Below are 15,999 nucleotides of genomic sequence, written 5' to 3'. Positions count from 1 at the left end.
TCAAATTTAACTTTTTTTTGGCTGGTGAGTCAAGCAAATCTACCATTCTACCAATGTTGAACCCTGCTGGTATGTACTGTACATGTGTTGAAGGGGAGTGCAAGGATGGTTGATTGTGGTGGGCTGGTCTCGGTCTCAAAAGCCCACTTCATGTGGATGTGGATATTATCATTATCTGATTGTCTTTTTGCAGTAAAGCCATCCAAGCCGCGGTGCTGGATGGAGGGCAAACTGTTGGAGGGCGGGGATGTTAAGATGAGCTGCAAGTCTGCTGATGGCTCTGATCCCATCCACTACAAATGGGAGAGGCTACTGGACAAGGGCAAGTATGCTGGCAAGCTGCCTCCATTGGCCCTGATAGGTAAGTCTACCCACCCACTGCCAGTCACTTATAGCAAGAGTTTGACTTTGATGCCAATACAAAGTTTAAAATTTAAAAAAGCAATACAAACAAGATCCTAAAGCAAAAAATAAAATGTAGGACACTAAGCAATGTGGCTTTTTTAACAATCTTGGTCGTGTATTGTATGCTTGAGTGACTGAGTAAAAAAAAAATAACCTACAAACATGATGGCTGCGTGTGAGTATTTCCTTCCTACCTTATCAAAGCTGAAGGAAAGCATCACTGATCTGCAGGCAGACCTCAAAGAGAAGGACAAGATGATTTCCCCTTAGGCTAAACACATTACAGGCTTAGGCTAAATACATTACATTACTGAGATCCTCTGACTACGATAACTGGAACATGTCCATGAATAATGATAAAACTCTGACATGGAGCGGCTCCATCAACACAGAAACTCCAGCGCCTAGGACAGCCTCAACTCAACCTAAGGCCCAGTGGTTTCTCCAGGCTGCAAAGCCCGAAACATTAGTGTCCTCCACACTCTGTCTGGGCCCAGCGGATACACGGCGTCTCATCGGCGGGGATGGAGTGAAAACTCCAGTGAGCTCGACTCCACGTAAACCAGATTAGGAGCCTTGGTCAGTGGTCCACAAAGGCAAAGGTGTTAGCCTGTCTCCTTCTCCTCCATCTAAACACCATATGACATTTTGAACCTACAGGAATTTCTTCCTTTGGGTCCGATTCTTCACCATCCTCCGTGGCCAAGAGCCAGGATTGGGTATTAGAGCCACAGGACGAAAGTCATTGCGACAGGCGGAGTTGGATTCTTCGGGATGGGAACAATGGTGGCACTTTGAGGCAGTTGGGCACTACTGCCTGTCTGAGCGAGATGTCAAAAATGTTAGCAAAAAGATCTTTCAGTTGCTCTGCACAGTCCTTTAAAACAGGTCCAGGGATGTTGTCCACCCCTGCAGTTTTGCATGGGTTGATACTGGCGAAGGCCTTCTTCACTCGTGCTATGGACAGCTGGAGTTACTGGTTGCTGGATGATGGCAGGAGTACTTGCGTCTTAGTAGGGGTTTTAGCCTTAAAACGTGCATATAAATCATTTAGTTCATCTGGCAGAGTGGGATCTGTTTGTTTAGTAAGGTAAAAGCAGATATTGATTTGGTAAATATGGATGATGCTCAAAGATTAAGATGGCTGTTCACATGTAATCCACAGGGCTGGTGTAGTCGGTGATGGTATGGAACTCCACAAGCGACATGTGTCTTTTTCTCTGTGCCAGTTTATATAGGGAAGGGGGCTGCATTTATAGGAGTCTTTGATGTTTGTGTACAACAGGTCCAGTGTGTTCTTTCCCCTGGTTGCAAAATTCAAATGCAGGTAGAAATTAGGCAGAACAGATTTGAGACTGGTTGAAATCCTCAGGTGCCATGAAGAAAGCATCAGGATGCTGCCTCTGCTGCTCACTGATGTTGTTGTAGAGTTCTGTCATGGCTTCCTTTACATCCACGCTCAGTGGTAGATAGACAGCTGTTATGAAGACAGCCGTGAGCTCCCTCTGCTAGTAGAATGGTCGGCATTTCACAGTCATTAGCTCTATGTGGGGTGAGCAGTGAGTGTAAACCACCACAGCATTCCGGCACCATGAACTGTTGATGTCACATATAGGGGGATAACATGGGGAAATTAAATGATTTTAACCATCAGTTAAAATCAATCAGTATCAATACTGATATAATCCCAAAAGTATGGAAAGCAGCATGTTATGCCACTTCACAAAGGTGGAGATAAGTCTGTCATAAATAACTATCCAAACTGCCCTGCCTCTCAAAGATCTTTGAATAGTAAATGCCCAACTCAAACTTTATTTAAATACACATTCCATTCTGAATCCATATCAATCTGGTTTGAGAAAAGAGCACAATCTCTGCTGCCACTCTTGTCATAAATGATATCACATCTGCTGTAGATAATAAGATGCATTGTGCTGCAGTTTTCATTGACCTCTCTAAAGCTTTTGATACTGTTGATCACTCTGTACTCCTTAACAGACTTTCAGATATATGTTTCATCTGAGTTCCATTTTAGGTCCAATATTATTTACCATTTATATAAATAAAATTAGTACATTAATTAATACATGCAACTTTAATTTTGATGCCGATGATACAGTTCTATACAGTTCAGCAAGTGATCATTTACAACTTGTATTTACACCCTACAGTATGCACTGTTGATCTTAAACAAAGTACATGGTAGTCTCCAGAGCCAACGATATTGACAGAAATCTTTAAATCTGCACTCTAAATGGTACACCTATTGAAGAAGTTTCAGAAATTAAAGGTTCAGTTAGGTTTTCTGTGCAGAAAATGTTTTGTAGGAAACAGATTTTTGAAGCAAACTTTCTCTCTGTTTTAGATTATAGAGATATTATTTATAGGCTTGCCCCCATCTCTAACCTCAGATTTCTAGATTATGTTTACCAATCAGCTCTTAGATTTATAACTGGGGACCCATATGGCATTCATCATTATGTTCTATATCAGAAGGTAGGATGGCCCTCCCTCTCTATTTATCTATAAGGGATTGTTACAAAGCCAAAAGCCCCTTACTTAAAACACTCATTCTTAGAATTGGCTTACCTGCAGTAAAAAGTAATCTTGAAAGACAGCCTTTAGATATTTCGCCCCATTTTTCTAAAATAATTTACATAATCTTTGTTTAATATCACATTTTTATTGTTTTTTTTAAATATTTTTGAACATACAGAACAGAAACACAATTGAACAAGAACAACAACCCTCTCCCACCCCCCACCCTCTGCGGTCTCGAGGAAAGAAAAACAAAAAACCCCAGATCAAATCAGGAATCTCACCTTACCTAGTCGCTTTCCTCTACATCTTGTGATGCTGAGGTCATTAGGACTGATACCTGTGCTGCTGCGTTTTTCCATAGGTCTATAGTCGATGACTTGGCTTTGTTAATCCTTGCTGTAGAGAGGTCAAGCATAACTATGTCCAGAAAATACGCCAACCACTGTTTTATACAAAGCAAGTGGGGAGTGGGGGGGTGGGGGCGGGAGCCAGCGCTGAGCTATCATTTTCTTGGTCGCGGTTGATCCAGCTAGCCAAATTTTCTTCTGTCTCGCAAGTAGGTGTAATTTAGAGTTATCATTAAGTAACAAAACAATCAGGTCAGTAGGAATTCAACATCCTATCACATCAGATATTATTGATGTTGTTTTATTCCAGAACTCATGCACCTGTTCACACTCCCAGACCATGTGCAGGAAAGTTTCAGTTTGTTCAGGTTAGCAGAATGTGCAATAGGGAGTAATAATGGCTTTAGAGACGTATCTCTTCTGAGGAGTCCAATATGTCTTATGACATATGTTGAAGTGGATCTGCTGGTGATTTGGGTTCTTGGAACAGTGGGAAATGTTGTCCCAAACTGTCTCCCAATTAATTACGTTCCCCTCCGGGCTCAGATCTCGCTCCCATTTCTTTACTATTGGGAATACTCCTACAGATACTTGCATCAGTTTAGCATAGATCCTGGACACTAATTCTCTCACAGGAGAATCAACAAGCCATTTAATGATTGGGTGCATCTCAAGACTGTTCCCCCATGGTACTCCATAACATTTTAGGGCTGATCTTAAGCGAAGATAAAGGACTTAACATACCTTCCTCATTGAATAGCTGGTCTAGAGTATAAATACCTCTGTCACTCCACTGGTTATAAACAAAAGGTTTGTTACCAGACATTAAATGCATGTTGTGCCAAATTGGGGTGTTCAAATGCTCTTATTGGTGTAGCGTAGTCGCTCCTCGACCTGTTTAAAGTTGGCTAGCATACACTTTTTTGGACACACACCTGTAAAGGCAAGGTCTTGCAGTCTTAGACTTCCAGTGAGGTTTTGCTCTATTTCTCTCCATGGAACTGTAGATGAGGGGTCCATCCACACTCTGAGGGCCCCTAGCTGAAAAGCTCTGTGGTACACTTTAAGGTTGGGGAGGGACAGGCCTCCCGTGTTTTTGGTACGTTGTAGGGTAGAGTATTTTAGACTAGGTTGTTTATTATTCCAAATATACTGCCGAATTACGGTATCAAGTTTCTTCCAGAAATGTATTGGTGGGGGTAAGGGGATCATTGTACTTAAGAAATTCATACAAGGAACTATGTTCATTTTAACAACAGCAATCCTGGACGATAGTGATGCTGGCAACGCAGACCAATTGGCCAGATCCCTTTGAACACTACTTAGTATAGCTTCATAGTTGTCCTGGACAACTAGCTGTATGGTGAATGGTGATGCCCAAATATGTAATTTTGCTTTGGGTTGGTATTGTATCACTAATAGCTGATGTCACCTGTCCGTTGTTCAACAGAAGATTAGATTTATTCAGATTTTATAGCCAGAGATTGCAGGAAATTAGATTCAGATCTTAAGAATTTTGAACCGAGTTAAGGTCAGAGATGTACAGGCAAATAACGTATGGCGTTATTAAAGATTTAATCTGGATTTGTATTTTATTTTGATACCTTGGGCTAACGGTTCCAGAGAGATCGCAAATAGCAGATGCTCCCTGTTGATGGAGAATGGCTGAGAATGCAGGCCATTGGTTTATTCAAAATTTTGATTAAAGACCCTCATTGGTCGGGTGGACTTTTAATTGTTCTAGATAGTGGACTTTTGAATAGAGCTTAATATCCATAATGTGATGGGCCTAAAACTCCGTAGGATCTTTGCCCTTTTGTGTTTGTATTTTAAAGTTTGTAAGATGGTAGGTCCTAGTGTGTGTGAAAGTATTGTAGCAGAAGTTCTGATGGAATTCATCAATTATCTGTTTTTAACACTCATTTGAGTTCCTTTGTTCTGCCTCCTCTGAAGAAGAATTTACAACTTTTGGCGCTCACCGGATTTTCTGCTTTTTTTTATGAACAGGTTTGTTTATTTCAAATTTTAATTGTTTTTAATTAGTCATACATATTTGTATCAATATTTTTAGAATACATTTCACCTTTCTGAATGAACAATTTAAAAAGTTTTAATTCTTAATTTATTTGAATGAAAAAAAATGTCTACATTTATTACATTTTTCTACCTGTCTTGATATTTAAATCTTTACTTATTTTCATTTGATTGTATTTCTGTTTGAATTTGCACTTTGCACTTTGTACTCATGTCTCACTTGCAAATGAGATCTGAATCCTGATTAAATAAAGTATATATTTCGACTCTTTGACTTTATTGCTTTTTTGCTGACTTTGGCAGTCCGCTGTCATGAACTGAGGTTCTGTCTTCTACTATTCTTCTGTATGTTCACAATTACTTTCTTATTTCTTTTAACTCAACAGTGAAAACATGTAATGTCTTTTAAACCACAAAATGAGACAAGAATCCACTCATAAATTTTCTCTGTGTTGGTACTATCAGATTTGAAAAACCCAGAGATTGTGACGTTAAGGAACTTGACCAAGGACAGCACCGGAGTCTACAAATGCTCAGCCAGCAACGATGTGGGAGAACAGAGCTGTACCGTGGAGGTCAAGATACACTGTGAGTGGAAAACCCTTGATGAACATTGAAGTGCCACAAAATGTGTGACTTTTGATTTGCAGTGAGGGCCACTTGCACACACATTTTTCTTACAGTGGTGTAATGTTGTAATCATGGTGCGATTTTTCCAGGGGGGGCGGGGGGGGTGCGTAGGTTTTCCCCGTTTCTGGTCTACATATCCCTGCCTAGAGCTGCTGAATTATTTTTATACAAATGTAAAGTCAAAGTGATCAATGATACCAAATATTATATACCTAAAATAGAAGTATTTTAAACTAAGTATAGCACTGTAACGCAAACATTGTATGGTGCAGTAGAACGATAAAATCAGAGCAGCAGTTGCTAGCTGTATTTAGCCGCCACATAGCTCCCTGAGGCCGGCTACAGAGCTCCGTCATATCAGCGGCAGTTGGTAGATGTGTTTACCAATAGGTAACTGCGAGCACCATGCAGCGACGACAGTTAAAGGGTATTTATTTCAACCTGGACCCTATTTTCCTGTGCTTTTGTGTCTAAGTGACTGATAGTTCATAAGTTCATAAATAAGTGTTTTGGCTTGCCTGGCCGAGTGTCCCTCTCCATGGTATTGGAACGGGCATTTCATTCTTGCATGTTTTTTTGTTGTTGTGAATGAGAAAAAAAAAAAACATCAACATGTCAAGAAAGGAAATATTCGTACCCCTAAACAGTAAAATAATTTTTTTTTAATTCAAGTTTGTCTCTCTTACGAACCAAGACAAGATTAATTAATGTTCGCTAACTCATCATAAAACACACTTCATTTAAACAGTACAGAAATGAAGTAAAACTCACCAATTCTTTTTTGACTAAGTCTCTTCACTGTTCCAACAATCGCAACTCTATTTTTGGTTGAATTAAATCCTTCATTTACAGTAAGATGTAAAAAATATGCCAGGTTTGCGTGCCGTTTTTCATGTAATCATCTGGACAGAATGTTAGTCCTCTGGACCCAGAGCCCGCTGCTCTGAAGCCTGGCATCAATACACAGCTAGCATACGCTAACGTCATCCATGAGTTGTTGTTGTTGTACCTACAACAAGTAGAGAACGTTGGTAAAGACCAAACCGTTTTTACAAAAAAAGTATCAAGTATCGAAAAGTACCCACATTTCGCTATACTGTGCAACACCCCTACAGTGTAACCATCATTAACCATCATTAGTGGCTGACTAAAAGTAAGTTTTAGAGGCAGTATTAAAAGAAAAATTTAATTCATATACATTGGGGTCACACTCATTAGTCAAACCTGCAGGGAAATGTAAAGCAGGATTTACAACAGTCTATATTGTAAAGCCCAATGTGTTAGGCCGTTTTGTCAATACTTTTTGACTACCCCAGCCTGTTTGTGGCTCTCAGCCCAAGCTCATTGGATCCCCCTGAAGGTGTAAATCTACCCATCCATACACCTATATTTAGTTTCATTTTCAAAAGAGGCTTGTCATGTGTTTGGGGCTATTTTCTGTGGAGGATTTTAATAGTTTTTGGACAATAATGGAACTACAGAATATTTGGATTTGGACTTGTTAGTGATGAGACAAAAGCCCTATTCTCACGGGATTAGTATCATCTGGGGACCTCATGTGTTTAAGAATTTACCCCCCCTCATCTGAGTGAGTGATAGTGTGGCGCGTTTACACGGGATAAGCACTTGAATTTACGTACCCCGAGAGTTGGGAGCGTGCAGAGTACGGCCAGGCTGCCGCACTGCACTTTGTCCGGTTTGGTTTTGTAGCGTTTTGGGACGGTAGAGCCACCCACACAGCATCACCATCAGCCCTCGCACGAAGGTGAGTGTCGACTCAGGGACGGAGGACAGAGTGGTCCAGAATACGTTGACCATGAAAGGCGTAGTCCACAGCCCGCGATCCCATATCCGTCTCCATGGAAGAGGGATAAAACAAAAATCGTGAAAAAATTATATACGACCCCACCAAATCACAGACTGTCACATCACTCATCAGGACTAATATCACAGGGCCTTGGTGGACCTCTGGAATTATTACAAATTACTAAAGGTCCCCAGGTAATACTAAGCCCATGTGAATAGGGCTAAAGACAAAGAATATCACTAGTCCAAAACAAGGTCACCCGGTATGGGCTATTCTAATCTATTGTTCAGGAGGACACATTTTCAGAAAGCTCAGGTGCCGGGGGCTGAACATTTACCAGAGTTATTATTGTCAGTAAGTATGTACACTTGACACAAAGCACAAACCACATTTTCAATCATAATTACAGATGGGTATCATTAGGGCTTTATCCATGCTAAATGTAATGTAAATATAAATGGACTGTTCTTATATAGCGCTTTTCTAGTCTCAACGACTACTCAGAGCGCTTTAACATAGTACAGGAACCATTCACCATTCACACACATTCATACACTGTGGCCGAGGCTGCCGTACAAGGTCATCATCAGATAATCATTCACACACATTTACACTCCGATGCATCGGGGGCAACTCGGGGTTTAGTGTCTTGCCCAAGGACACTTTGACATGGGACTGCAGGGCCAAGGATCGAACCACCAACCTTCCGGTTGGCAGGCAACCTAATGCTACTACTCTATACTACTCTACCTCATCAATACTCTACTCAGTTCTTTTTTACTAATTAATTGCTGTAAAAATATATATTAATTTGACAAGAATAAAATCTGAACTAAATTATATTTATTTCTATTTTAAATATAACGGTTAAAGTGTGTGTTCGGAGGATCACAGGCCCAACACAGAGCAGAGGAGATGCTGCAGCGTGATAACAAATGACCCCAAAATGTTCAAATATCCAATTAAAGAGCAGGTAACATTGGAGCTTATCAATAACAACCAAAAACCCGGGAAGAATTACACTTATTAAAAAACGTAGCTTTAATAATTGTACCTACATGGCGATACATGGAATTTAAAATCCAAGATTTTTCTGAATGTATCACATAGTATTTCATCAGCACACTTTACCAATACATGTCTTAAGTACATGATGGGCTTAATTTGAATACACTCTTTTATCTTACCTATAAAAATGGCAACCTGCACACTTACCACATGTCGTACAAGACTAAGTCCCAGGAGCTGTTTAAGACGGGGTTAGAAAGTAAGGCACCTGCTAATCAAAGTATTTTCTGTATGATTTATTGGGATTTTTATTGGTTTTTAGTATTCAAGGTTCTAAATTAGGGAAGGCATTTCTAATTATTTTACTCTGTAGTGTTAAAATAACACAATATAAAATGTGTTTCAGTATGAATTTCACTTTGAAGCTTAATATCAGTATTTCCTGTCTTACACAACTGTGTGTGTGTGTGTGTGTGTGTGTGTGTGTGTGTAGATGTAAGGAGCATGGGTGTGGTAGCAGGGGCCGTGGTTGGCGTGTCCTTCGGAGTCCTCCTTATCATCCTTATCATCTGGTTGGTGTTCCGCAAAAAGGAGATGAAGAAATATGAAGAAGAAGAGACTCCAAATGAAATCAGGTATATGATGGAGAGACACTTTCTCTGGAAGTCATAACCATAAATGCGGCCATAACCCCAGCCTGAATTCTTACAAGGAGACTAGCAACGTGTGCAGCTGTATCAATCAATCAACTTGCTTTGGCACATGAAAATGGTACAATGTCAGTGAAATTTATTATGAAAATAAAGTACCACCTTTAGAAGTGAATACTTGTCTCAAACTGACAACTTAGTTCATCAAAGTCCATTTAAAGGAACATGCCGACTTATTGGGACTTTGTCTTATTCACCGTATCCCCCAGGGTTAGATCAGTCCATACATACCCTTCTCATCTCCGTGTGTGTCGTAACTCTGTCAGACGCCCCCACCGCTAGCTTAGCTTAGCACAGATCCTGGACTCCATCTAGCCTACTGCTCCCAATAAGTCTGACCGTATACATACTGGGAACTATATTCTCATAAAGGCGAAGCACTGCTACTTCTGCTACTTGGGCGGAGTGATTTGTGCAACACCTGAAAAGCCCTGTTGCTACTCTCTCCTCCTCACCACGGGGCTTCTCAGGTGCTGCAAGCAAATCACTCCGCCCAAGTAGCAGTGCTTCGCCTTTCTGAGAATATAGTTCCCAGTATGTATACGGTCAGAAGATGGCTGTGTGTCATGTGACCTTGTTATTTGTACACACTGTGACTATACAATCACAACATGTAAATAGGAACATGTTGGCATTATTTTGTCACTTATTGGGAGCAGTATAGACCTGGCAAACTCGATTCCTTTTAAGGATTCGGGTTATTCTGAGTCACTCACTAAACTGATCGGGTTGTGCGAGTCACTTGAGTCAGTATTGCTAGCTTGCAATGTTTCGGACTGTCTGCTCGACCTAATTGCATTTTAACATACTACATTTAAACACCAAAACCTACAGTAGGCCTAGCTAGGCAAAGTGCAGAACATTTTATGTTATTTCAGAAGTGAAAGAATGGCTTTTGTTGTTGATTTGCTTTTCACACTCACCACTTATGACAACGTAGCCGGCTGATTCTCGCGAGAACTCATGAGTCATCGACAACTCATGAATTCTCGAGTTAGTCCCATGGTCTGCCAGCTTGTAATGTTTCCGACTCTGAGTCTGCGGGTCAGGAAGTTCCTATAACTTGTCTTGGACTGTCTCTGCTCACTCAGTCGCTTGAGTTGACTTGTGGAGTTGTGGTTGTCTACGAAATTGTAAGTTATAAAGCTTTTGGCAGCTAAGATGGCTAGGACTAATAGTAGCTAATGTCGCAAGAGGTTTGTGTGTGGCGCTGTGTTATCATTTTAGCTTGAATTGTAGGAGGACTCAACTGATCCGAGTTAATGATACTAGAGACTCACAACTGATGAGTTAATTTAAAGACACGGGTGAAAAATCTGGGTGAGTCACGACTCAAACAGGTTTAGAGCAGTAGGCTATTTGGAGCCGGTTACCTCCAGGATCTGGGCTAAGCTAGGCTACGGTGGGTACGTCAGCCAGCCTTACAGCACGCACGGAGATGAGAAGGGTATGTATGGACTTATCTAACTCTGGGGGATACGTGGAATAAGACAAGGTCCCAATAAGTCGGCATGTTCCTTTAAAGCAGTGACTGATTCTAACAGTAGGAAACCAGAGCTTCAGAGACATGATACCATAAATGACTGCATGAAATGTTGGCACTATTTATTACAACAGTTTAATTCAACTTGAGATTTTGTGTTTACAGAATATTTATTTAGAATTTAGAATTTAAGAATAACATCCACTTTACTCAAACTGAACTCTATCTACACAGTGTTAGTAATAATTTATCCTGACAAATTTCACTCTACTAGTAAATTCTAATTTGATCTGTTGAGGGCACTCTTTGAAATCATGCGAACATGTACTCATTTCAGGGAGGATGCAGAGGCTCCCAAAGCCAAACTGGTGAAGCCCAACTCCCTGTCGTCGTCCCGCTCTGGCAGCTCTCGCTCAGGCACCTCCTCCACTCAGTCCATGGTGCACAACATGGGGCTCCGAGGCCCACGACCATGTGTTCCTGCTGTGGCAGCCCTCAAGGAAAACGGCCAAGCTTCCTCCTTCCCTCAGTCTACACCTGGCTACAATCAGACCGTTCCCAAGACTCCTGAACCACGCTCAGCACCAACCTCCACGTCTACCTCCAACTGCAAGCCCAGCCCTCCCCCTAAGCTGAGTCCTGGAAACCTGAACCGCATGGGGGCCACACCTGTCATGATCCCTGCCCAAACCAAGGCCTTCCAGACAGTGTAGAAGATGTGAAGACACAGAGGAAAAGACCGAGGCGGCCTCAGGACACGGCAACTAGCTGAACCCAGGAGTTAGACTCTGATAAAGATCCAGTTATATTATCTAGAAATATTCTCACCATTCGCTATCTGATGGATACTTTCAGTCGTTCAACTCTCAGATAATCTGTGCTTTACACTACAAACATAGGAAGAGGCTTTTTCTGGTGTCGTTTATTGACACACATGTGCCATAGACTGTGATTTAGAAAGACAAGGAGGTGTTGAAACTGAAGCTGCAGTCGGTTTCTTATGGAAGGAGAGGATTGCACAAACCAGGGAGTGAATGGAATGAGGTAATGTAATGAGATGAAGTCCAAAGCCCGAACCAGACTGACATTTGATCGATGGATTACATGACACGGCAACACCATTCTTTTCACAAGACAGCAGACCGCTCACACATACAGCTGCAGAGGTTAGAGTAGCTCTTAAAGGAATAGAAAATAACACGTTACACCTGTTGCAAATGAAAATACCTTGCACCTACTGTATGACTGAACTGCTGAACATAGTTTAACTGCAGGTTGTTCGAGTAAATAAACAGGATGAATGGCACTGATTGTATAAACAGAATTTATGTGGAGACTTCAGATATCCATCCATACATGTGTCACCCGCTTTTAATATGGACATAAATCATAATGAGTCACTGCTTCCTCTGTGCCAACTGAAAAACCACATAGATGTGCACAATTCCCTTCTTCAGTTTGAGTGTGGCTTCATACAGGACACTTGAGTTGATAATATTTATAGCTGATGTGTCGAGGTTCATAAGAATTCAGAAAGGGTGTGATTTTGTTCAGAGAAATTGAATTTTCAGGAGCGCTTACATTTGTGAAGATTGTTACAGGGTAAAGACCCTACTGAGAAAGTGCCACATTGTGATGGTTTACATTTGATTTGTTTCCTTCTTTTTTTAACCCAAGAATGAAATGTTTGAATGTGGTGCTAATTAAGATTTGTTATATACAGTGATTTCTCGGCAATAAGTTAGTAATAACTCCCATGGTAACTTGTTGGTTTTGAATAGAAATGAGTTTTATTTGACTCATTAAATCATTTATACAGCGTTAAAATGTCCGTCTGCACTCTTAATACATTAGAGCTTAAATAAAGATGTCTAAAGAGTGCCTTTGGATGCCGTGTATGCGTATATCAGAATGACAACATGTCTGAAAGCATAATAAATCCAAAAGGTTCCAAACCCCTTTAAAGGAACATGCCGACTTATTGGGAGTTTAGCTTATTCACCGTAACCCCCAGAGTTAGACCAGTCCATACATACCCTTCTCATCTCCGTGTGTGCTGTAATGCTGTCTGACGGCTCCAGCGGCATCAGGCCAGCACAGATCCTGCAGCTGAATGGTTCCAGTAATCCTACTGCTCCCAATAAGTGACAAAATAACGCCAACATCTTCCTATTTACATGTTGTGATTTGTAGAGTCACAGCGTGTACAAAAAACAACGTAACATGAGACACAGCCATCTTCATACTGTAAATAAACCAGGAACTATATTCTCAGGCGGAAGAATATAGTACTTGGGTGGAGTGATATGCTCGCATGCTGAGAATATAGTTCCCGGTTTGTTTACTGTTAGAAGATGGCTGTGTCTCATGTTACGTTGTTTTTTGTACACGCTGTGACTCTACAAATCACAACATGTAAATAGGAACATGTTGGCGTTATTTTGTCACTTTTGTCACAATTGGGAGCAGTAGGCTAGTTGGAACCAGTTACCTGCAGGATCTGTGCTAAGCTAAGCTAATGCAGGAACCGTCAGACAGCATTACAGCACGCACTGAGATGAGAAGGGTATGTATGGACTAGTCTAACTCTGGGGGTTACAGTGAATAAGATAAAGTCCCAATAAGAGATGAGAAGGGTATAAAGTCCCTGGGGGTTACAGTGAATAAGATAAAGTCCCAATAAGAGATGAGAAGGGTATGTATGGACTAGTCTAACTCTGGGGGTTACGGTGAATAAGCTAAATTCCCAATAAGTCGGCGTGTTCCTTTAATTCTCCCATACTTTTATTGTGCTGCAACGTTTTGACCCTGCTGGGTCTTTCTCAGGCAAAAAAGTAGTACATAGGTTAGACAATACAGTATAGAATGAATACAATTTGTTAAGGATATGTATAATCATGATTACCTAGAAGCCAGCCATCAACACAGTTCCAGCCTCATGTCTGCAATGAGACAACGCTGCCGTTACTCAATAGAAATGAGTCATGGGTTGACCCAGGCCACCGAGCCACTACATTTTTACTACCATGTCCGCATCACAGATGATTTGGATATTAATTGAAATATAATTTTGATGACAAAATATTGGAAATAAAAACACATCTATAACACTGAGATGAAACCAACTAAATGCCACAAAATGAATATATGAAACGGCACTTGCATCCGCCCAACTGCAGCATCAAAACCAGCATTAGTGTAAACTAAATTCAGTGCACAATGACTATTATTCGTCATACTTAACATTCCTACTCTCAAGGGCGGCCTCTAGCTCACCCAGTAAGAGAGTTTACCCCACGTTGGCTGAGTCCTGCAGTGGTGCAGGGTTTGAATCTGACCTGCTACCCTTTGCTGCGTCTCATCCCCCATCTCTCTCCCTTTCATGTCTATCCACTTTCTAAATAAAGGGAAAAAGCCCCCTAAAAAAATGTTTAAAATAAAAAACATTTTTATTCTCCATTTCCTGCCACATTTTTTGTCACGCAGTGTTGCAAACACAATCGCAAAAAAAAAAAGTGCGGATGATCAGGAATGGTGTGCTATATCTTTTCTATGAGATTCGCCTAGCAGTTTTCATGAAAATCGCAAAAAACTAAATTTTCCCATAGACTTTAGTTTAGCAACAATCATCATGTAAACAAACCAAAACTAAAATACTTCTAATACGTCCCTGAAACAAACTGAGCACTCATAGCAAAAGGTTGTATATTATATATGTTGCATGTTACATTTCCAAAGTTTAGAAACCAAAGCCCGCACCATTTTTCCTTTTCAGTTTCTGTGGGACCTTCTGCTTCTTCTTCTCCTCCATGAAAACACGACCGCGTTGCATTGTGGTATACGGGAGTAATATGTAGGCTACATCGTATGTACACTCAAATTAGCTGTGCATTGTGGGTATTTTATAGTGGACTATATAGAGACTGAAATTCACTGGGGAGAATTTGAACACCACTACAAGATGGCGAACACACTATATGGTGCACTATGACGATTACTATGATAGGGAACGGTTTCAAACACAGCTAGTCTCTCCCTCCCTCTTCTACTAGATAGATAACTTCTGTTAGGATTTGACACTATAAAACTGAATCAAATTAATGTTAATTAATGTTGTTTTAACTGCACTAGTTGTTTAAGTTAATGCAACCAGACTACTTGGTTAGGTTTAGGAAAAGATCATGGTTTGGCTTAAAATGAGGAAGTCTGTTACAGACATAAGTCTGTGACATGGTTACATACTAACAAAGTTAGTTGGTTAACTTAAAAATAGTCAAAGTAGATTTTGGTTTCACACGAGACACAAACAATGGTCTCCTTGGTGAAAGTCCTATGCTTTTTTTACCCATCCCTCCTTACACTGACATAATCGACCTATATGGACGTTTTATTTGGTGAGGACGATCTGAAACTTACATTACTAGGAGCCTGTGTATGTTTTTCGATATGTTTGCAGTTAATTCATCAAGAAAATCAGTAATACTCTAATAATACTTTCCATAGACCTTCAGAGATAGCTTTTATTTCAATCTTTTCCCATCACAAGGGCCATTATAGATAAGATAAGAAAAGCCAATTTGTGTCTCTGGATCTCTTGAGTGTTTTAGACCTGCCTCGACTAGTCTTATGGCTCTGTTAAGTGGCCAGTATACTCCATCAGAACTGCTTGTCAGATGTTTGAACTGCTTCGGAACCCCCTTCCCCCACACATTTCTGCTGTAGAATTATGGGGACTGTGTCCAACCATTTCTGTAACTTTCCAAAAATAGCCAATCCAACATTCACACCCATTTCACATTGTGATTGGCCAGCTGTGCAGACGTGAGAAAGTAAAATGGGTTTGAACTTTCATTGGGTTGTTTGACATTACTGAAGCAGGGTTTGTCACATTTTCAGTGATCCATTTATGCTCATTCTAAGTGAAAAAGCCCCATTCTCAATGGAATGGGGCTTCCTGAGCTCCTACCATGCAGAGTGTAAAGTTTAAAGAAATCTATGGAGGAATGATGGTTATATGCATGTTACAGATACTAA

General features: G+C 40.6%; 1 protein-coding gene across 1 annotated transcript; it reads left to right on the top strand.

The window, feature by feature from the left end:
- Nucleotides 1-53: 53 nt before the first annotated feature.
- LOC114566912 (CXADR-like membrane protein) lies at nucleotides 54-12,903 on the top strand. Its single transcript, XM_028595761.1, has 5 exons — nucleotides 54-69; nucleotides 194-361; nucleotides 5,793-5,915; nucleotides 9,266-9,407; nucleotides 11,303-12,903. The coding sequence occupies exons 1-5, from the start codon at nucleotides 54-56 to the stop codon at nucleotides 11,676-11,678; spliced, it is 825 nt and encodes a 274-aa protein (XP_028451562.1). The 3' UTR covers nucleotides 11,679-12,903.
- Nucleotides 12,904-15,999: the final 3,096 nt, after the last annotated feature.

This window comes from Perca flavescens, chromosome 13, assembly GCF_004354835.1.
Source record: "Perca flavescens isolate YP-PL-M2 chromosome 13, PFLA_1.0, whole genome shotgun sequence".
NCBI lineage: Eukaryota > Metazoa > Chordata > Actinopteri > Perciformes > Percidae > Perca > Perca flavescens.
The sequence above is the reverse complement of the archived record's forward strand: the minus strand, read 5'-3'. Positions and strand labels throughout refer to the sequence as shown.